This window comes from Thunnus thynnus, chromosome 19 (genome assembly GCF_963924715.1).
Source record: "Thunnus thynnus chromosome 19, fThuThy2.1, whole genome shotgun sequence".
NCBI lineage: Eukaryota > Metazoa > Chordata > Actinopteri > Scombriformes > Scombridae > Thunnus > Thunnus thynnus.
In genome coordinates this window covers 21,877,930-21,902,320 of record NC_089535.1, presented here as the reverse complement: position 1 = coordinate 21,902,320, position 24,391 = coordinate 21,877,930, and the positions used below count along the sequence as shown (strand labels likewise).

Sequence of the window (24,391 nt, the reverse complement as noted above, 5' to 3'; positions counted from 1 at the left end):
TCTTTGCTCAGCTTTGTTGTCTTATTCGGCTGTATGTCCATGTGTATATTCGTGAACATTGTGGTATGTAAATACAGTGTGAGCCACTAGAAACCGGAGTCTAATTCCTCGTGTGTGTAAATATACTTGACCAATAAAACTGATTCTGATTTTAATCCATTTCATCCATCAAACGATTCGATGCATTGACTCACTAAACACACAGGGTGGTGCTGTTGAGTTTGTTTTCGTTCTACAGTTATGGCTCCTTAGGGAAAAAACATATTCAAATTTAATTAACTTTTAACCCTATTATTGTTCGGGTCCCTTGTTCTTTGTCATGGCTGATCACACTTGAATGGGGTGTACGTAGTGTGAGTCTAGATTTGTTCAGCTGGTGCACATAAAATTCCAGTGAGACTGATGTCAAATGGTGGTGATGACCAACTAGATAGGGATAGGGCTAAAGAGAAATGCATTCTATTTTTTTTCTTTTTTTTTTCTTGATTGATTGTTGATTATCGGGTGGGCTCAATTTCTGTAAAGCTCATTAGTGATTAAAGGGTTAATAAACCTGACCCGACTTTTCACTTTTGCAAAATCAATAAAGCAGTGGCTAATATTAGTAAGCAGTAGCAGTGAGTAAAGCTTAAAATAATAAAAATCAATAGCTTAAAAGACTCAAACCATAGAAAAGGTTACAGCAATGCTACAGATAAAATACTGCAATAAAACAAAATATGTGGGGATAATGCATTGATGATAATTACAGGATAACGCAGGATAAAGAAGAAGCATAAACTGAGAAATAAGTGAGAAACTAAGATATTAGTGATCAAAGAAGTTGTAGATACAACTTTAGGAGGTAGGAGTAGTCAACACCTGGAAAAATAGTGAATAAGTCCCATACCTGAGAGTAACTTTAGTCTAAATTTAATTCTAAAAACACAAATTAAGTAAAAATAAAATGCTTTAAAAATAAGATATTCATTAAACAATTTAAAACCTCACTTTTACAAAGAAAAGTTTTTGGTCCATTTGAGAACCGTGTGCGTCACCTGTTTCTTCCTCCAACCTGTCCCTGTCAGTGATTGGTCAGATGTATTCAGACGACTCCACCCTCCAGCGCGGTACTGCATTCTCATTGGACACATCAGACGCCAGTAACAGGTGCCTCGACCCCCCCACCCCCCTTTCCCCTCCCTCCAGTGCCCTCAGGTTGTCCGTCAGTCTGAAAACCTGCGATGGGAGTTTTAATAATGGCGTGTCCGTGGCGGGGGGCTTCAGCTCTCTGCCCAAGTCCAGCATCAGAAAACAACCTGTAAACATCGACGAGGAGCTTATCAACGATTAAAAAAAAAAAAAAAAAAAAAAGTAGTTTAACGGACGCTACAATGTTACCGCACAGAAGAGGCTAAATCTCCGCGGAGAGCCTGCGCTGTAAACAAAAACTGTGTGAAACTACTGGAAGCGCTTTGCCATGTCGTTACTGTGTGTCAGAGGTAAGTCTTAGTTGTTTTTTTATCTCTTTATCCGGTTAGAAACGACAATAAGAGGTAGTTTTACATGTAAAAACCGACGTATGTTGACTTAAATCTGATAAAGTCAATGAAATCTCACAGAACAGGTTTTCTCGCAGGAGACATCCTCCCTCAGGTATCCAAAAAGTAGCTAGTAAGGTACATGATTTTACGTTTGCCTCTTCATTAGGTTAATGAAACACCAGAGTAGCCTAATATTTAAACTGTTTTTCCAACGAAGTGTTGCCTGTATTTTAATGGAGTCAGGAGTTCACCATACCAGCTGTTAAGGCTAACAGAATAATCACTGACCTCAGGTTTATAATGACTTTAAGATAATACAAAAACAGTAGCAATGAGTATGAGTTATTATCTGTTTAGGATTACCCCAATTCACTATTACAGATCAGTTAATTTTGTGAATTATCAATGACATCATGTTTACTGCAGCGTTCATGGAATTACAGGTTAATGTATCTCTGATGGGCAGCTCAATTTGACTGGCAAATAGATTACTGATGAATGACATGAGCAGTGGGATGCCTTTCATTAAAACCGGTACCAGTACACAAACTCAAGCACAGGCCCTACTCACGATTTTTTATCAAGGGTCCATATTGAAATAAAGTATTTTTTCATGGGTAACTTTTCTCTCCTCATTTACAAACAAAAATGAAATGTAAAAAAATAATAATTAAGTGAAACATAAAATAACAATCATTTTAGGGGCCCAAGTGACAATATAGTAATACACTTTATATCTACAGGACTTTTCAAAACAGAGTTACAGTTTGCTTTACATGAACACATTTCAATAGTAAAACAAGACCAAAACAAATCAGGCTGTGGTGGGTTGATACAAAAAAAGTTAGAGAATCTGTGCCCACTGTAGCATCCTTTACAGCAGCAAAGCACATTATGTAATATCCAATTCTGTGACAACAAGACTGATGCCCAGCAATTTGGTCCAGAGCTGCCAGGAGGGCGAAAAAAACATGCTGCAAGCTCAAATTAGAGCTGTGAGCTTATTTCCTTTTAATCACATATGTATGCAAATCAGAGCCAGTACCTTTTTTTTTTTTTCCAAACGATGCTTAATATAAAGTTTGGCAAAAAATGTTAATGCAGTCATTCACAAAAGATCTTTTATTGGATAAAAAATTGTTTCTTCTTCTCTTCCCCCTTTTCTTTTTATGTTTATTAGACTAATAGTTATAAAGATATTGTAGATAACATGGCAAGTCAATAACTAAATCTTGTTATCACAATTGTTATCGCAATTACACACTCTTACATTTATCAAATAAAGGGCAATATTATCAGTAACTCTGATAATCACAGTGGGCTTCTATCTGTCAGTCCTGTCTCTGATCTATAGTATCCTTCCCAGTAGTGGTGTGATTACCATCTGTTTGCTTTGTGGCCCTGTGTCAAATTGATGTCATCACTTACACAATTGATGGGTAAAATATCATTGAGCATTTGGGTCAAAAACTGATCTTATAATTTTTGTTGGTCAGAGGAGTTGGGATTGAAGTTAACCTGTTTGTTTGTGTTTCCAACTTTTTTGTCTTGAAGCACGGTGTAGCTATATTGTTAGTAGCTCCCTCCTATCAGTACTTGTTTCTCATCCTGTCATTGTCAAAATAATTTTTTCATAACTTTTTGAATGCAATTTGTCCGATTCATATTGGACTGACTTTTCTCTTACTTTCAACTGTATTATTATTGTTAATGATGTTAATGAAGCTGCTGATTGTGTCCCAGGTAAAGGGCATACTCCCTCAAATATCCTCTGAAAATCTAGCTTCTAGCAGGCAGGTAATATACACATAGGGCAGCCTTAGTCTGATGTATTGAATTTTTTCCACATGTTCTTATGTTTTTGGTGCCTGGCATTGAATTTTTGATGAAAACAACAGCCAGGTTATAAAGCTTCATACCTAGTCATAACACCTGTTTACACAATCAAGCAAACACCTTCTGTCATGATCTCAAGTTTCTTCAGTGCCTTTGCAAATGTTAGCCGAGTCACTGTTGAGTTATGACTCAACACAACTCTCATCTCAAGATAGACAGAGCAGGAATCCTCCCCACTGAAGTTGCATAAAACAATCTTAAAATGATTCTGCTCAGTCATGATCCATCTGGGTTGTGTGTCTGTGCCCGTACACGCCTTCTGCCTCTGTTTCTATTTCTGAATGCTCAGGATACTTTTGTGCTGCAAACTTTTGAAAGTGGGTGTGTGAGCCTGAAAAACCTGGAACTAATACCACTGCTAACTGACCCTTATCCTGCTGCTTGTAATGAGATTAAGTTAAGATTGCAGGCTAATTTGGAGAACCAGTTAACTAGTAGCTATAGGTAGATAATAGGTTGTTTGCAAATTGTATACACAAGTAGCAAGAGGCAAACTGTCACTTGGTATACTTTTAAGCAAGTGTGCCATTGTAACAGATAAAAATTGCAATGTTTAGGGTTTCCCTGAAGAAATTGTTTAAAGGAGATGGTAAGTATTGTCCCCTCCCTTCCTCTGTCTGATCATAGCCATTGAGGATACAAGTCCAGCTGGTCAATATCTTGTGATCACTCAATTAACTGTATAGCAGCATCAGACACACCCTGACATTAGTTACTAAGTGACTGCTTCAACATTCCCCACACTCATTACTTAAACATGTGTCTTGTTTGACGTAGCGCCACTGCATACGTGGCACAAAGATGCACATATTCCATTAAGGATGGAAACAGCCTGCAGCAGGAAATACAAGAACTTCTGGATGTGTGGGGACATAAAATCCAGATGAAAGTCAGTTTAAATGCATCTTTCTGAAGAAGAAAAAAATCAAGGTATTTTTTCTGTAAAAACTGAAAACAATAAGCCTCAGTAGAGATTCAAGCATCAATATTTCAAGCTGGGAAAGAAAGAGGCTCCTGGCGGTGAAAAAGGTCACACAGAGGCAATTCAGTCTGGTCCCACTTTCTTCCGAAAGTTCAGCCTAATGACTCTGGTAATAAAGAGTTATTCTACTAAATGGGGCCTTTCACTATAGAGCTTGTGCACCATCTATTTATTGATTACTGTTAGAGCAATATCAAGCTGGTAGGTGTTATGCAGCCCAAAGATAACAGGAAAAAAGGTTGCTTGGGCCGGGTTTGTGTGTGATTAGCTGATGTTGTGACTCATCCCCTGATAGCAAAGCTTGACAATGTTGCTTATTTATTGCTAGTCGAGATGCTTCATCTCCATGGTGATGTCTTTACACAACAGATAAGTGGTTGCCCTTACAAGTGGACATGTGGGTGAGACTCCTGCTGTCGATCAGGGCAGGGCTGAGTGGACACATGTATCCTAATGATGCTGCAGTATTGGAGGTGTGCAGATGCTGTATCAGACACGTGATCAACTCAGCGACAGAATACCTGGTAAATATCTGAGACAGGCTGGACAGAGCTCATACACGTCCTGAAGGAAGCTTTCGTGGTTAAGGTCTTAAAAGAGTTGTGTGGGCTACAGCAAGTTTTTGAAGGAAGTGGTTGTGAACTGGGTTGATGGTTTCCTTTGCCGTCCATCACTGATTGTTTCTTGGTGTGTTTTGATGGAGGGCAGCTGTCAGACGATAACCTGCTCAAACTGAACAAATGGCCTGGAGGTTGTTGTTGGAATATGTGGAGGCAAAGCATAACCTAACTGTGCTGGAGGGACATTTAGACAATTAAAGCAATTAGATTTAGACAGGAGGTAAATGTGGGTTATATTGTATACATGTTCGCCTAGTGAATGCAAAGTTATCACATAAGTCTTTAATCTGTTTAAGTAATGCATTAGAGTGACATTGGACAGATACAGCATTGAAGCGGCAATCTTTATTATCAAGAGGATTGCAACTAATTATTTTCATCATCACTTATTCTTCATTTATTAGAAGTAAAGCGCAATATGTAACAAAAGCCACTTTTCTAAAGCTCACTAATTAACCTCTTCCACTCCCCGAGGACGCTGGAGTCCGCGGGTGACATTACTGTCTTTCAGAGGCTGTAGCGGGTTCAGTTAAAGCTACAGTGAAGATACTTCTATCATGAAACTAGGCAACCTAAGGAATCTATTCCAACCTTGCTAGTCTGTTGGGAAGTGGGCTAAATAACACAGGCTAAATTTTGGTGAGGGAAAAACTGGTATGGCCATTTTCAAAGGGGTCCCTCGACTTTTCACCTCAAGATAACTGAATGAAAATGTGTTCTATGTTCATTACAGATTTATCACTAGAAAAACTTGACACATAGTGCTGAGCTGCATTTCAAATTAATCTTCAGGTTCCAAGCTTTCAGGTGATGTATACCACTTCTATGTGGCGAATACTGTTGACCTGCTGTCTTTCCCTAAACATCCCGTTTCCCTCAAAAATGAGTCTGAGGTAGGGCGACAGGAGTAAAATAAGTTAACACACCTTATCTTGTCTGTCTAAGATGTACAAAAACTGTGTAAAAATGACATGTTGTGGTTTTAAAGGTTTAATGTGTAGAATTGGCCACCTAATTGAAATAAGGGGCAGCATTTCACCCAACCCCCCCTTCTCACACACACACACACACATGCGTGCGCCACCCTACCACCATTATCACTCACTGAATATAGTGTAAAGCTTACTGTTTACAATGCATCTGTGCTATGGCGTTGTCAAGATATCAAAATGCTACAGAGACAGTGCTAAATTACAAACGAGCTGCACAGATCAGAAAGCGGTTGCACCATGGAGATGAGTTACAACATGACTCTTAGCAACAACTAAATATTTACACACATGCCCCTAGGGTAGGTGTTAATTATAAAATATCACAGACCTCACTGATGGTAAAACAGCAGTTTTTCTGCCACACAGCATCATTTTTTCATTAATTGCTGCCATTTTAAAACACAGTAATCCAGTAGAGACCAAATTTAGCAATATGATATTTCAATATGGATCCAGCTTACTACAATGTGCTATGATGCCAAATGGCTCATGCCAGCTTACACATAGCTGGTGCAACCCAGTGCATTTCATTGGATCAGCTGATATGAACAGCTGATGTCTCTCCAGCAGCATCTGCAGCAGCAGCCAGCTGCCCTGACGACGTCAGTGCAACTTTCCAAATAGGCGTTATTTGGATAAACTGACCACGTATTGCGAGTCTACATGGTTACTTTCTCACCTTAAAAAACAATAAAATGACATATTAACAGTCATTTCAACAGCATTCAGCCTGGCTCCACTATTATTGCCAGGGCTCAGGCCAGCACTACTTCTTCTTCCCCTCATGTACGGTAGCGACGGGCCAGACGGGGCCGAAGCTAGCTGGTTAGCATGCTAACTTCAATAGATATCTCTGCAACACAATACATATAGGTCTTTGACATAACGTCAAAACTGTTATTTCTTCACATTCTGTTGATAATTTTAGTTAATTTGGGAATGTTTTAAACTAATTTTCTGGCCAGTTCTCACACATTATACCTTTTTAAGCAGGGTTATGTGCAGGACTTTTTCTTGGCTCTGGATTTTGTTACTGTTGTACACAGTCAGGCTAGCCATTTCCTCGTTTTTGTGCTAAGCTAAGCTAACCAGCTGCTGGCTGCAGCCTTATATTTAACAGACAGACATGAGTTATATCAATTTTCTCCACCAGAAAACAAACAAGCCTATCCCAAAATGTCAAATTATTCCTTGAAGGGATTAATTGATTATCAAAATTGCTGTGGATTTACTTTCTGTCGATCAAATGAATTGACTAATCATTGTATCAGTGATCAGTGAAATGCTACTCAGCTGCATCAAATGTAATAGGCTGGTGCTGGTGAACCGGCTCCATGCTTCCTACTATGGTACCTTGGTTTTATTGCCAGAACAGTGTTCACACAGGATGTCAAGCTTGTTTCATGCATCATTGCACCTTTTGTGCATTGATTCTTCTGTTGACATACAGTAAGATTTGTTTTACTTTCCAATTGAAAACAGTGATACAGCAGTTCTTTGTCATGACATACACTCCAGTCATTCAAGTGTTCAAACCATGAATTAAGGACACACTAGTTACAAAACGACATTGCATTAGCTGTCACAACTGCATTAAGACCACTTGCTTGAAACCCCCTTGCTTGACTTTGGCTCTGTAGCAGAATAAATAGATGAGGAGATATAATTTTATAAAGAGTGATAGGAGGACAGAGACCCAGCAAGACTATAAACCACAGAACTGCAGGCAGAGTGGTTGAGTGTAGCGAGCAGCAGAGTAGTGGAATTATGAGAGAAAGAGGCAGAGTGAGACAGAGAGAGCGCTTAGAGATTGAGGGTGTAATCCCCTGGCCATCTGTTGCTCTCTCTCTCTCCCTCTTACACTGGCTCCACCTGACCAGATCCAATAGCCAGCACAGAGCGGAAGTACGCCACTGCCTGCAACAGTAGTACACTGTGGTGTCATTTCCTGTTCCTACTTTCCTGTTTTCTGCCTGACTTTCCAATGATGATTTCTTTGTATTTGGATATTACTTTTCACTTTCACTATCACTTCCATTTGACTAATAGCTTACAGTAGTATTCCGCAAGTGGATTTTGAATAGAGCTGCATATGTAATACAAAAAAAGAGAAAAAAGAAAATACTATGATATTGACTCTTGCAATTTTTTGCACTAGTGTAAAAATAAATTCATCCTTCAAAAAAGGTTACCTCTGTTGCAGGTATTTTCGCAAATGATTATTAAGTTATAACGATCATTAAGTTATTAAGTTAATGATTATATTGATTATTCTGCCAATTAAACCTCCACAGTCATTGCTTCAAGTGAAGAAAATCCCTCCACGACGACACCAAGTTCCCCAAACGAGCCAAACAAACCTCCAAACTAACTGTCAGGAGGGAAACTGATGACAAAAAAGGAAAATAACAACATCAAATCTCTGTCTTGAAGCACATAAAACAACAGGCCGGAGTCCCGGTTTGAACTAATATCACGGAAAGTGAGCAGGAGTCAAGAAAAGAAGCTCCGTGCATCACCGATTCTCCATGCTGACGTTCCCTGCCAGAGAGGCTCCCTGCCCCAGTGTGCACCGCACAGGCAGACCCCCAGTGACACTTTATATATTTTTTTCATGTCTGTGACATATTCTACAAATATAGACATTGAAACTATAGTGAAAGGTGTAATGTTGCTGGTATGATGTCAATATGACTGTCAACAGATCGTTTTCACTGTCTATTTTTACTGAGAACCACGTGCATCACATGGGAAAAAAATAGGCGAGACACCAAATCTCTAGCCTGTGTAGCCCACATGAGCCGTGTGGCTGCTCTAACCTGTTAACACGGGCTCCAAATGAAAAGCAAGAGGTTCGGCGACGCACACCTCAACACTGTACCTGAATGCCTCTTGTGTAGATATTTTATTATATGCCTATTTTGGTACATTTACCTGCCAGTGTGGCAGATAGCCTTCCGAGATCTACTCACCAGATGGAAAATCTACCCGCATTTGGAACTTGGCGGGTGTTAATTTTGGACCCTGATAACAAGTTGCAGTCATGTTCAGAAGAAAATGAGCACAGTGGAAAAAAGAAGAGGGGGGAAAAACAGTAGGCTGATAGGATAACTGGTCCTGCAAAATAGTTAACTAAATGGCCTCTAAAGCCATAGAAGGCCCAGGACAGAAAATGATAAGCATCAGTTTCCACCATAATGGCCCCCTGGTTTATTGCCCTCTGGTCTGTGTATCACAGTCCTAAATAACATCATGCAAATTAGGACATAAGGCCACTGTGCCAGCTCATTTGCTCCAGTGACAAAGAGATACGCCCATGGCTGAAAAGCCTTAGTAGAAGGCCAAAGAAAAAAAAAACCACACTTCTGGTTTCTCTCCACATTTCCACTGCTCCCTTTCCGCCTCACACTGAGGTATGTACAAGACAGGAAACTCAAAGTTCCCTTTTTCCCATTGTTATCTTAAAATCACAAATGGTAACATCCGGTGTGTGGAATTCCATTTAGATGTGTTCTTAAATTTACTTTATATATTTGTTTTCTTATATAAAAATAGGGAATAAACTGTAGCTTGTTTTGGTTTAATTCTTATAATAAGGAATGTTATTTTAAACATAAGCGAACAAAAAAAAAAATTCTCCTCCAGCATAGTTGTTTTAATGTGCACAGAGAGAAGACGAGGGATGTTACATGAAAATATGAAAGCGTCATTTGTGCTTCCATCATCCCATTCTGCCCATCTGCCATCTCAGGCTCCAGAGGTTTAGTTGGTTATATGCCTGAATACATAACACTGCCACAGCAATCACAATTAATCCCCTCCAAAGCACTTCAGAATCCCATAAATGTTATTGTATAGATGGATCAAGGGGCTAAACATGGACAGTCTAAAAATAAACCAAAAAACACCATTTTCCCCCCTTTTTAAATAATTCTTTTAGAGGTTTTCAGAAATGGCTGCAGACATTTTGTATTTTTTTTTGTTATCTTAATCTGCCCCAGTTCACATTTGCCATTGTTTACCAGCTGTTGTGGTTTGTGATACAGCTGTCAAGGCTTATGCCTCTTGATAACATTAAATTTACAATCAGATAAAAGGTATTTGTCAGCTCTGATAAAGGCGTCAAGCTTAAGTAACTTATTTTACACTTGTATAATTGTTTAATTACACTTGGGAGTCTGACTTAATGCAAATATTATGTCTTAATAACGTGACCACAAATAATCCAATATACAGGTTATTATTGCAAATGTATGCTCAGCATAACTGAGGTGTTACACATCTTTTTGTCAGAATATGAGTGTCTCATACTTATTTTAGAGGGAGATGTTTGAAACAAATGAAGAAACTAGACAAATGAAATAGAACTACTCACTTCTAAGCTCTAGCAGAGGTTAGGATTATTGTTTCATTGTCAGAGGGTTTTCTCGATGGGTTGCATTTGTATAAGAATGGATTGGTACCCGGAGATTAAATAAAGATTAGTTCTTCAAAGGCAGTTAATATGGACTAGTAAAAGGAAAAATGGAAATGAGGCTATTTACATGATAATGTCATGAGTGATGACATTTATGTGTTTTTACACGTGAAGTGTCCCTGCTCTTGCGGACGACAACATAGTGAGGCTGTTGATGTGTTTGTGTGATTCGGGTGTCACGAGTCATGGGCACACGGCTTTGCTTGTCTGCATATTAATGAATTTGTCAGGCTTCAATAACATGAGATCCTGTCAACTGTTCATTACTCATGCCTAGATAAGTTTGCATTTCTGACTTCTGTTTTCTCTACTGGTTCAACAGTGCATTAATAAGATTTCAATTAACATCACATTGTCATTTACACATCAAGTTCTGCTGAGTAAACCTTATATTGTATGTCAGTACGTTCCAAATAAGTTGATTTTAAAGTGTTCTTGCTAGACTAATCATTGTTTTTGTTTTGTTTTACAGTGAAAAAAGCCAAGCTCCAGGGTCCTTCAGGTGAGTACATCATCCAAATGTTTCACATTTTCACTTTCTTTGTCTCACATCACGTTCTCAATTTCCTGGGAGTTCAGAGCAGGTTCATATATTATGGGACTTTAATTTTGCTTTACTGGCATATTTACACAGTTTGCAAGCTCTCAATCCTAACTTGCTTCATGTATAGTAGTTGTGTTTGGAAAAAGTCCACATGGACTCATTCTGTCATGTAGGTTAATCAGTCAAATTCTGGCAAGTCACTGAATGCAAGGGTTGATTTTACATTATGTAATCCTGTGTCCTTCTACACCAGGCCGTGCACCGGTGAGCTTACATGAAGATCGCTAGCTGCTAAGTCCAAATCCCCATGCTCTCCACCTAAGCAAATCCCCCTAGTGTTCAGCCTCACGCCTACCTTTAAGCCCTGTGACGTTTCCAGCAAGAGCAGGCAGCAGAACTGACAGAAAGTCATTGCAGCTTTGGATCTGCCGGTGACATTTTACTCTCATTCTCAGTCCCCAGTTGACCTCTGTGTTCGTCAAGGATAATTGCTAAAGTTAATTATCCAGTAGGTCTTTGCATTAGTTAAAATGTTTATTATTCTTAGTCCCTACCCCTTCACCTTTGGGAAACGTGATGATTTTGCAAGGTTTCCGCATTGTGTCATGAAGGACTCTGTTGCTATGAGATATTGGGTTTTTGATTGTGAGGTTGTGCTGGCCTAGTCTATCTTGTCTGTGTCCTCCTCCCTCCCTTGGGCCACACCACATGAGACACCTGTCCCAGAGCAAACATCCAGGATAATTCAGTTAAGCCTGTCGTCTCCCTTTGGCAAAATGTAAACATCAGACACTTTTTAGCTACTGGGCAAAGTAGGATTTATCAGATATTGGGCAAACGTAAAGTCAACTCAAAGGTTATGTTCATACTGTAAATGACTGTAAATATCAATTTGTTTTGCACATGCTACAGTACAGAAGAATAAAAATGAGTACTGTGTGCATGGGAAGTTAATGGAGACAGTTCTTTTAGCAAGTCTAGGGCTGCCTTGTTGCAGTGCAATTTTTTTATTTTTTTTAATTCAACATTTAGTAGGACATTCACGCAGAAGAGAAGTTGTAGATAGAATTCAGAAATAATTCAATACTATTGTACATCAGCTTGTGAAGATGTGATCATATCATGTTATCATGTTATCAAACCTCTGTTGTCCAAATCAATGATTCTAAACAATTTTTATTAAAACCTCACAAATTAAATATTATGATTTAGTTCATGTATTAAGAGATTTTTGTCTGAAATATAGTGTTTAACAGTTGGAATCAGTTTATTGCATTGAACATGAATTTGATCATTTTGTTTGTAATTTTGCATATGTTTGCCATACCATCATATTTATCCATATTGTAAAAATAAACTATTGTTTTGGTATTGTGGTATTAATATTACAGCCCTAGTAGTAGAGACCTGTTCAATGAGGTCTTTCAAGAAAATGTAATCAAAGATTCCTCTTTCAATCAGAACACTTCAGCTTAACAAAAATATCTCTGTAAAAAGGAGAGGATAGACAGACATTATGAAATTATTATTGAAAACAATTATTTGGCACCTGGCCAAATGTTTCTGTTTGTTCAGGTTTAAGGAAATCATTAATATGTCATGGTTATTTATACTGTAAGTGAACCTGTGACTTATTGGAAGATCCCACAAAGTTTACATAGGGCTGGTCTGTGAAGTATTTGCATTGTGCTTTCACCACACCTTCAATTGTCAAGCTTTTAGGCCTGAGTTTGGAACTATTACATTAAGTAGTTTCTGGAAAATATTAGTTGGACTAAAGGTGACCTTGGATGTGCCAGTGGCCAGCTGTCTGACTTTCCACTGATTGCCTCAGGAAACTTGAGCTTGATAAGGGCTGAGTGTTACTGGATTTGTGTATGTTCAGCCTTTGCATGTATACCCTACGTGCAGATTTTCTGTGCTGTTAGGTATTTTAGTTGTATGTTTCCCATAGAGCTTCTCTTTCAACAATACTCCAAGTGCCCAGAATACAGACTGTTCACATTGTGTTCAGTCCAGAACTCTACATACATAGGTTTATGTCTTCTGTTGCATGCAACATTAATGAGTGGTCTGAATTTGAAATGTCAGCTTTCCAACTGCCTGAGTTTTCCTGACTAATTTATTGAAAACCACATCATCAATCAATAATGGATGAAGATACTTGACTGAGGGCTCAGGGGGGAGTGGGTGGTTCACATACAGGGGCAGTGAGTACTGTAGTCTCATGACATGGACAGGACAAGCAGGCCACATCATCACACAATTCACCTCAACTTCCTTCTCTTCACAACACACTGACTGGTGTGTTTGGTGTGCTTCTACTTAGTCACTGCGTGTGTGCGTGTGTGCGTGTGTGTCTGTGTGTGTGTCTGTGTGTGTGTGTGTGTCATGCATTTTAAAATGTCAGGACCAGTTCTCACATTGAGGAAGATCCTACAAAGCTATAACTTTTTACAGTATAGGCTTGATTTATGTGGTTTTATGTCATGTGTTTGCGTGTACGGGCTGACCTGGATATGGGCAAGGTCAATACTGTCAGTCACTATTTCCTTATGATGGATATAGTAGTATCGGTGTATATGTTGGTAAAAAAGAAAAGTAAGAAAATGTATCACTGGAATTTGTAGATCTATAGGCTGCATGTAGAGTTAATGACTTTCATTTTTCTTTGTTTAACTCAAATAGATGCTTTTTATAGTTACAGTCATTACAATTTAATTTCAAGTTTCACAAGATTGATAACTTGAACATTGCTATTTTTTTATATCAGGGGTTACTGTCATCTTTGATAATAAAACATTTTGACAGATCTCTCTAAACTGAAGCTACATTTCAGGGATTATTGCAAAGAAAAGTTTGTAACTGTTTATGATTCATGTTAATATTAACTGCATGTCATTGGTAAAGAAAAAAGAAAACAAAAAAAAAACAAATATTAAGACATTTCCAGCCCAGCTCTAGTGTGTAGACACATACTTTGTGTTTTTCCAAGCAGTTAAGGCTGCTTCCTCCTCAACAGTGTATCAGCCACAGTTTACAGTGCCTGCAGTAAAGGGCCCACAGCCACTAAGTGGCTCTTATCTAATCCATACATCCTCTTCCCTTATCTCATCTCTTCTATTCATGGGAGCCAGCCCAAGTGTGGCACAAGGCATGGACTATCTAATTAGGGAAAGGCTTGAGCATCCCCCAGGCTCCTTTTGTAATAATGCCTGTGTTTTGTCGCTAGATTTGCTACTGTCCTCTTGAGACACTAATTAGGTCTGCGTCTTGTCACTCATGGTCCTTATAGGCTGGACAATGCTTTTAGACAGTGTCATGTCAGCTGTGCTTTTAGTAAAGCTTTTTATTTTGGGGCCTAAACTAATCCTAATTTATGTTGTGTGTCAGTGGAATGTTGTAAGAATCCACCTGTGTCAACTATTTACTGTCTCATTGTGTCAAGAGTTGTGTTTACTTATCTGGCTGCTGTGTTAAACACTATGTGCAGAGTAAATGTTTCAATATGTTGCTAGGGTAACCAGGAAAATCTTTGTTTAGTGTGGTCAGGTGATCAGTCTGCAAACGAACAGCTGATGCCTTACTTTTATTTCCCATAGACCAAAAGGTAGAGTGTGTGTGTGGGTGTATTGTGTGTTTGCCCCAGAAATCATGAGCATGACAGTGCGGTCAGTTTAAAAAAAAAAGAAAAAAGAAAAGTTGTATGTTGAAATATCATGTTAATATTGCATGTCATATTTTTTTTCTCTGTTTTATTAGGTATCTCTTATAATTGTTTAACTTAACATTGTTAATGTTTAATATTACTTAATATTTTGGAGGTGCATTGATGGCACAGTAGTAGATTTTGAGTTGTATTTTGTAGAGCTGGTTGACATGATGAGATACACTCATTTACAAAAGCAGCATTAGATACGAAGAGGGTTTTAAAATGGGTTTTAAAATACTCAGGTTACCGTCATTGATATACAGTAAAGAGTGTGGAGACTTAACTGTAATAAATACCAAGGTAGCTCTCCCTTTTTAATATCTCTGGATGTATTAGGCCATTGTTAGCACTGTTGCAAATCAGTGACTACTGCATCAATGTGATGAAATATCTAAATTTGAGATAAATTTAATTCAATGGATCAGCCAAAATCAGACATTAACATTAGCTTATTTCTTCTATAAACAGCTTCACATGCATTTCCAGAAAAATGTACTATAACATGATATATATTTTTATCACAACATGAAGTTAGATATAATGGCATAGAGGATTTTATCCATATTGCCCACCCCTAGTCAGTCATACAACCCATACCCATCCACGTTTTTCAGCATTTCTAATCTAAGCTGTTCCTCCAGTCCCTCTAGCTGCTTTTGTGCCCAGGTAGGCAGTCAGATTTATGCTGCTGGAAGGGGGTAGTCACAAGGAGGACCACCAGTGGTGCAAAGCTAGTAACTACCAGAGTGAAGCTGAGCACATCAGCAGGCACGTGTTGATGCTCCCTCGCCCTACTGAGGGAAATGAAAAGTGGTGGTTGTGTCACGGGCCGTCTAATCCCCCTCTCCCTCCCCCTCCCTCACCCCTCACCCCTGCCCAGCGCTGACAGCTGGTACTGACGGTCATCATCGCTCTGTTGTCCGGGACTACTGGCTGAGAGGAGGCTGACGGAGATCACTGGGTGTGAAAGTTGTCTACACAGACAGATAGGCACTTGAATCTGTGTCTCAGCTGCTAGTTTCAACAGCCAACAGAGTTCCAGCAGTGTTCATTTAATGCAAAAATGGCCCAGCTGTCATACAGTATTTGGACTTTGTTTGTGGTCGGAAACAAACAGGAAAATTAAATTCAACTGACACCGTCACCCCTGACCTAACTAAATTTCAATTTCAGTCTTGATGGTATTAGGGCTGACGGAGACCTTTTCTGCAGTAGTAACAGGTCAGGAGTGTCTCGTGTCTTATTACGTCATCAGCAGACGGGCTTCCTCTGTTGTATACTGTATGTTTAGAACGCCATTATTAAAACTAGGTTCAAATGAAGCTAGGACATAGGAGGCAGTTGAATCCCTTGGTTCTATTTGCTGTGTGGGGTTGGCTCTTGGTGGAGATTAACAGGGTCAGTTAGCTAGCCTGGCATGGCTTGGCTTGACATAGTTTGGGGGAGGAGACTTATCTGCTTTCACTCTCACTAGAGCTCCTGATGTTATTTTCTCCCACACACAGACAAATTAGAACTGGCATGTATCCATTCGAATGTCAGATCTCCTGCTTGTTTGTTTATGAGCTGCGTTTCATTTTCATTCATCACCCTTAAAAATATGTTTTGGCCCATTTGTGTATGATAAATGACCCTGCAGATATCTTTTCCACCTCTCATTTTCTTTCTTTTGTAATAGTGATACTGCATAGTTTTCTCCCAAATGCAACCAGTCTATGTGCCTCTAGTGTATTGCTACCACATCACTACATTTTAAAATATAATCTTTGTTCTTTTCCTTTATTTCAGACAAGTTCAACACCTACGTGACGCTGAAGGTGCAGAATGTCAAAAGCACAACGATCACTGTGCGGGGGGACCAGCCTTGCTGGGAACAGGATTTCATGTTGTAAGTTATTAAACACAGACACACTGGGTTCATGCTTGAAAATTTATTGAACTAATTAAGTTTTGATCACTTTAATCAGCGACTACAATAAATGTAAAGTTTATGATAGACTAAGCAAGGGCCATAAGGACTTCACAGAATATATATATATAACCGATATAAATGGAACACACCAATTCAAACTTTATACTAGAGTGTAACCAAAAACAATCAGTATGTTCAACGTGGTATCTTAATGCTCTGTATCCTACATTGCAACAAAAATCATTCCCAAGGGGCTTCTTTCTGCTCACACATTTTAGGATTTATACCTCCTGATATATTGCCTTTCATGAGACCTTCTTGGCTGTTTATCTTAAAGAATATATAGAAACCATGTATGCTGTATCCCTCTGGGTTAGACACATGTGGTACAGTGTATTCACACTGCCCTGGAGTCACATTTATTGTCACTCTGTGCTGTCAAAACGGTTCAATAAAGGCAAATGGCCCAACAAATCTAAAAATGAAATGGTGCAGGAGCTCTGAACCCTATAAGAGTTCTACTTTTTGTTCTTTATTGTTATTTTTATTTATTTTTCAAGTTGCTTCACTGTAATACCTTAGAGCTTAGAGCTACAGGAAATGTTTTCAACTTCTGCAACTCTTTCTAGGAAACATACTTGTTAAGCAGCTGCTGTTCATTTCCTCCTTGTAATTCATTGGTTTAATTTCCTCATTTTACTTTCCCTGTGAAAGGTATCCATGGTGATGAAAGAGCCAGCACGTTGTTGCATGTGTGTCATTGTTTGTCTTTTGTGAACTCCCCCATTGCAACAGTGTTTGTTTTTCCAGACCTTCATCCTTCTACTGTCCATTAATGATGTGTCAGCTAGGTGTAATTCATAATCATTCATCAGTGTTTCCAGCAAATGCCCAGCACCACCTGTTGCAACAAAATACGTTCACTGAATGCTGAGAGATGATGACTCGGCTCAACTGAAATCTAATAAAGGAAATTCCAAACTTCCAAATTGCGAACCCCAGCTGCTAACCTGTAGGTAACTCTGCAGGCTGTTTAGATATGCAAGATAGATAAGAAGATTGGTAACATTGTCAAGTGTCTACAGTTAATATAAAGCTACTGCCAGCAGCCATTTAACTTAGCATAGCGCAAAGTCTGGAATCAGGTAGCCTGACTGTGTCAAAAGTTCATGTTATTTAAAATATATATATATTATATATACTATACATTGTCAAATACATAACAAAAAAGTGTAAAAATGACAAGTTGTGATTTTTTGGGGTGTTATGTGCCAGACTATTTCTTGGTGGAGAGCAGTTACTTCCTGCAGCTATAGTGATAGGGAACTAGCAGAGACTCCAGAGGCCTGTACTACAAAGCAGGATTTGGGGTTAGTGAGGTAACTTCAGGTTTAACCCATGGTTTTCAGGGTTAATACGGCGGTTCACTTCTTACCGGGGTACGTCGCCATGGTAACTTATGCTGAACAGTTAACCTTCTCCAGAGCAGCAGTTAACTTCAGGGGATCGGATCACAACCTGTCAACACTCAGATCACTGACCAATCAGATCACTGCAAAAAAGAGTCATCATTCCTACAGGATCCTGACATGGACAAAAGTCCTGAGTTTACAATGAAGTGACGGAAAAAAAACAAAAAACCAAGATATACAATATTTGTTAGTGAGCTTTAGGGGTGCTGATTTTGTTACCTTTGGACAGAGCTAGGCTCGCTGTTGTGCTAACTTAAGCTAACTGGCTGCTGGCAGCAATTCCATATTTAAAGTACAGACATGAGAACAAAAATAAATACATTTTATAAAACAGTACTGTATTGCTTTGATTTGAACCCAGTGTTGTACTAGAAGGTAGGAAATCAACCTGTATGCTTTTGGTATGCTAGGCAAAATGGCCATCGATAACAAAAAATAAAAGACAAAACCACCACTAGGATCCTTAAGTGCATGGATGATACACATTGATAAAAATAAAAAAAAAATTGCAATATTGGTTAATAGTATCTAAATGACAATCTAAACAACCAAAGTTAAAATTAACAACAGTTTTATTTTAATACCTCTCTAGACTTGTTTATTCTGTGCCATTCTGTCTGAGCACATAATTCAGAAAGCCTTTATCTCTGCACCTGGACACCATGGATACTCAGCGCCCTCCCCTGCACTTCTCTCAATTAGCTGTTCTCTTTGATTATCTTTTCTCTCATCTTCCTTTTGTTTAGCCTGTTGATAGTTGTAAACTGCCACAGATGAGAATATGCAAATGCCCCTGTCACACGGCTCCTTTCAAAATTGATATGCCATTTTATTGCTGTCATCAAGCTGTTTTTGTGCCCTTTGAATAGCATGTTGAATAACAAAACAAAGCTGGAATGGATTATGACGGCTAATACACAACAAAAAGAGGAAGTAGCTTTTGTTATCCGACAGTGGTTGAGCCTGGCTGTAATTATGTAGAAATTTCTGGTTCATTGAATGTGAATTGAATGACATATCGGAAAGTTCTCTGGTATCGTTGTTCTAATAACAAAGCTTCAGACTACACAGTTAATTGTTACACTCTTTTCATCGGATGACATTTACCACGCTGTTTATCAGGAAGGTTTTTTTTCGTAACTTGACATTGCTTGATACATGAAAATTTTTTTGTTTCCTCTAGTGAGATCAACCGGCTGGACCTTGGTCTCATTGTTGAGGTGTGGAACAAAGGCCTCATCTGGGACACCATGGTGGGGACGTCCTTGATTCCTCTAAAGAGTATCCGACAATCAGAGGAGGTTAGAATGCAACCGCACATCACATAATCCAAACAAAAATAGGAAAGATTTCATTCTAAAACACTATGATTGTAAAAGATAAAAGCCATCGGAAATCCACCAATTTTTCTCATTTGTAACAAGATACATTATTTAACTTTTGAATTTTCTTCTTGCTCCATAGACATTCAGATTTATCTTAGAAAAAGTACAAATACACATCTGGTAGCGGAGTGGTTAAGATGCTTACTGTGTAGCTATAGCACCCTCAGTTTGATTCTGGCCATGGACCTTTGTTGAGTGTCAACTTACTCTCTCTACCTGTCTGTATCTCTACCATCACTATCAAGTAAATAAAAAAACAGGCCAAAGTCAAAATGAAAAATAAAGCTTTGTTGTTACACTGATAAGACTATCTGAAATGCATTAACTTTTATAATAACAATAATGGCATAAGGGTGGTAGAAGAATAGACACAAGGAAGGTCCAAATGTCTTCCTACTTTAAAGTAAATGTCAATATCAAATTGCAGGAGGGTTCAGGTGAATGGATTTTCATGGATGCAGAGGTCCTGATGAAGGCGGATGAGATATATGGCACCAAGAACCCAACACCTCATCGAGTCTTGCTGGATACTCGTTTCGAGCTGCCTTTTGGTGAGTGAATAATCAGAGTCCCCAAGCCATTATTTGTTATAAATAAGTCCAAGCTTGAGGCTCTTCTAATTTGAGGTTTTGGCTTTCCTGCCTCCGTTGGCTTTTTGTCTTTCTCATAACTTTCTTTTTATTTTAGGCTCACGTTTGACTTCCAGCATTAGGGGCAAAGTCCTATTGAATAATCCGCACTTTTGAAAAGTTCAGGCACTTATGTAAGACATTTCGCAATGCTGTCATCTCAAGTACCTGCTCTGACTACAATGGGTGCTTTAGTGATGTAGACAGTACATTAATGATTCTGGCTACCTTAGGGCAAATCAACCTTGATCCCTCTGAGTTACACAAAGACCACAAATATTTCCTGTTGAAATGTCAGCAGATGGTTTTCGAGGCTACATAGGAAAAATTAGCCAGCCTGGGGCACCTTGTAACAAATCAATGACGTAGTGTAACCTGGTGTCCTGTAGTGTTATGCAAGCATACCTTACATTGATCTCTCTTGAGCAGAAAACATATGAACAACAGGAGTAGAGTATGAGGTAACATTTTTCTTGAATTAAGTTAAATCTTACTTTCCATTATCTCATTGCATGATGTGAAGAAGGAGGCTGGTATTGAACAACTGATGGCTAGAAACACTCCTAGATATTCACTTTACTGTCTAATCTCCTCTATCTGGTTCCAGTAGGGATGAGGAGCCTGGTTCTGTCCTGCACAAATTGAGGGCACTGACTCATCATTTGCAGATCTTCCTTTATTAACTTAGGTTCTGTAAATATAATTTTGTCTTTGCCAGATTGTTCCATTGTGGCCAACAGGATTAAGAAACCATTCTGTTTCATTATGCTTTTATATATATTGCTAAAATGATGAAGAGAAAAATATAACTGTAAGTTCAAGTCCATTAGCCACTTACTGTTTTCTGGAATCATGCATCACAACCTTTCCATACATATTTAATTAAAGCTGCATTAATGTACTTATTTTTTGGCCATTTGGGTGCAGAAGAGGTCCATAACCTTAACATGTTATCACCTAGCAAACAGTTTCTCATTGCACATCCAGCAGACACAGAGCTACATAAGCATTCTTTTGGAGTCATGTCTTGTATCCAAATATCTGGCTCTTTAGCTGCTTCCACTTTCTTCACCTGCTATTTTTTTTTTTTTTTGACAAAAATAGCTGCCTACTGCTGCTGGAAATGGGGTTGACGAGAGAGCGATGAAACCAAACCACACAGTAAATGTGCCATAAAACCAAAACAACAAGCTAATAGAGGTTAAAAACTCCCTAGTGATGCAATTGGATAATAATTCTCTGTGGGTATATTGCTATGAGTGTCCCCTTTCACAATACATGTAGTTATTTGGTTTATTGTCGAAATAAAAATATTAATGCTGCCTTCTTGCTTGCCATGATGGTGGCCACAGCCCATTCACCACACCTTATCCAATTTCATTGGTCTGTCAGTTGCTAGATCCTAGAAATAGAGATGGGTGACAAATTAATGGAAAAACTGGTATAGGTCTGAATGCTTGACCCCTACAGTGAGGGGATCCGGTGGCTCTGTTATGCTTTGGGGGGCATTTTACTGGCATGGTTTGGGTCCACTTGTCCCCTTAGAGGGAAGGGTCACTGCAAATCAATACAGTGTTGTTCTGAGTCATGGTTTTCCTCAGCCTTGGCATTGATTCTACAGTTGCTGAATCTCTTCTGGAGGGATGAACACCATTCTTCAGATGATATTCCCTCATTTGGTGTTTTGATGATGGTGGTGGAGAGCGCTGTCTAACACATCAATCCAAAATCTCCCATAGGTATTCACTTGGGTTGAGATCTGGTGACTGCGAAGGCCATAGCATATGATTCACATCATTTTCATACTCATCAAACCATTCAGTGACACCTTGTGCCCTGTGAATTTGGGCATTGTCATCCTGGAAGAGACCGCTCTGATCAAGATAGAACTGTTTCATCATAAGATAAAGGAGATCATTCAGAACATCTTTGTATTGATTTCCAGTGACCCTTCCCTCTAAGGGGACAATTGGACCCAAACCATGCCAGCAAAATGCCCCCCACAGCATAACAGAGCCACCAGATCCCCTCTTTGTAGGGGTCAAGCATTCAGGCTTTTCCTTTAATTTGTCACCCATCTGTAGCTACATTAATGTCAAGTCAGGTAATTTTTTATTTATATATGCCAATATCACAAATCTCAAATTTGCCTCAGGAGGCTTAATCCTTTATTCTTTTTCATGTGATGGAACAGGATTTCACAATAAAAGTCCAATTGATAATTAACAGTATGAGTTAATGTATGCAATGAATTTCATTTCATGTCATTTTTCCCAGGGGGACAATTCAGTGCTCTCCATGATTGAAGGGTAAAAAGTTCCCTTGGGCCCCTCTGCTCTCTGTGTCCTTGACCACAGCTCTACCGGCACTGCATATATGGCTGAAACCTTGTGATCAAAAGGCATCAAAGTTAAAGCAGGGTGTCTGTCCGCTGAGTGGGAGAGAGCCTCTTTTTTTCAGTTTAAAGAGGAGACCTTTCAAGGTTGCAGGAGGCCATCATGACTCTGCCACCAGAGCCATTCATTAAAGCTGTGTGTCGGTGTGTCTTTGAAGGCCTGGCCTTTGTGTATATGGCCTTTTAATGTGCATCTGTCTGCAGAGCAGTGCAAACCCCCCTCCACCACCCCCCAAAAGTGGGAGTGGTGAGAGAATCTGATTTGATACAACAGTAATCTTTTCTCAAGTAGTAGATATATTTGGAGAGGTTGGGTTAAGTGGGAAAAAAGGAGGAAATAACACTCTTATCCTGCTTATGGCTCCATCAGCTGTGAACCAAATTTAGACTTGATTTCATATCAGCTGTACCCTACCATCATATACATGCAGCTCTTGCTGTATGTTCATTTGGCCTCTTGTAACGTTTTTTGTTTTTTTGTTGTTTTTTTTGTGGCTGCTGGCATGTTTAAGTTGTTTTTTGTTTTTATTTAGTTGTTTTTTTCATTTGTGTCTGCTTTAAAATCTATAACTTGTTTCTGCCGTTTCTAGTCCCTTAACAGCTTGTAGCCATTGCTTACTAACTATTTTCATTTCCTCATTCCTGAGAGGCTCATGAGAAATTCAACAGGCATTAATGTATTATGATGGCGTCCTGGAATATGATGCTTGAAATCAGAGGGGGCAGGATGTTTACTCCAAACCCAGGTTCACATGTATGTATGTTTGTTTATGCATATTTTGGTACCAGACATCCCAGATGACGAGGCACAGTACTGGACAGGCAAACTGGAACGCATCAATACCATGCGAATCCATGATGAGGTAAAGAAATTTAACAAGATTTTACTCCTTTGTTTGTATGAAGGCCAAACAGTGCATCAGTGTGTTGTTATGATAAACATACTGTATGTCCTATTATAGATCAAGCTTTTTTATGTTATGATATATTTAAAAATGTGTTTGTATGTTCCTGTTTACTACCTCTTGTGCTAATAATGCAGAACTGCTATATTTATTTTTGTTGTCATTAATGCCGATGGAGTGGTGCAAGTAAAATACTGTGGTAATAACAATATGATGACATGAAAAACATACTTGATACCTCCTGTTTTTCCCTCTCTCTCTCATCTGTAGTACCCACTTCAAGATGACGTTCAGAGCCGCCCACTGCCTCTGGCAGCTTCCCAATGCTGTGAGTGTGCCTGACCATACTCCTCTTGGCCTCTAGATGGAGCCAATTCTCCATCCTTCCAGCTCACAGGCTTTGATATTATTTCCTCTCATTTCCTTGACCCTTTTGTATTGCCTAATGTAGTAACAGTTGAATCCTCTTAATCAGAGTTGAAAATGAAGACTACAAATTTCAAATTTAATCTGTGCATATTTTCTCAAACCACATAGTGAGCCCATGTTATGCATGTTAAATCTTTTCTCACTGTTGTGACATTTTGTTTTCCACTCTGAGCACCGCTGATGGGGTTCCCTCATCCTCCCTCTTTTACAACACAGAGAGACTTTTTGTTTTGTTTTCACAACCCCTACCTCCTCTGACTGTACCTCTCACTTGTAACATTTGCACTTTCACCAGGCAACTATTTCGGATGGGCTGACCCACTGAGTATGTAAAACACACTTTGATGAAATTATCCCCCAGGCCAATCCTCAGTGCCCTCTGCATGTCCTAATGCCTATATTTTCCAATAATAACTCTAACACTTGATTTTCCTCACCTTCCTCACCTAACCTTTGGCCCCATTTTTTTACCTCAGTTCCTGCTATTGCTATTTTCCTATTTTCCATGCTCTGTGCTG

At 39.0% G+C, this 24,391-nt stretch overlaps 1 protein-coding gene across 3 annotated transcripts in view; it reads left to right on the top strand.

The window, feature by feature from the left end:
* The first annotated feature begins 1,159 nt into the window (after positions 1–1,159).
* Positions 1,160–24,391, top strand: part of LOC137170576 (protein unc-13 homolog B-like) — a 70,562-nt gene continuing 47,330 nt past the window's right edge. The window contains exons 1-8 of one of the 3 annotated variants that reach the window (XM_067574036.1): positions 1,160–1,481; positions 10,963–10,992; positions 16,535–16,634; positions 19,314–19,431; positions 19,943–20,066; positions 23,329–23,402; positions 23,715–23,772; positions 24,169–24,198. In XM_067574036.1, the coding sequence (XP_067430137.1) occupies positions 1,460–1,481; positions 10,963–10,992; positions 16,535–16,634; positions 19,314–19,431; positions 19,943–20,066; positions 23,329–23,402; positions 23,715–23,772; positions 24,169–24,198 (556 nt within the window). In that variant the 5' untranslated portion in view covers positions 1,160–1,459. The remainder of the gene's footprint in view (positions 1,482–10,962; positions 10,993–16,534; positions 16,635–19,313; positions 19,432–19,942; positions 20,067–23,328; positions 23,403–23,714; positions 23,773–24,168; positions 24,199–24,391) is intronic. The other 2 variants (XM_067574037.1, XM_067574038.1) reach the window with 2 other exon arrangements.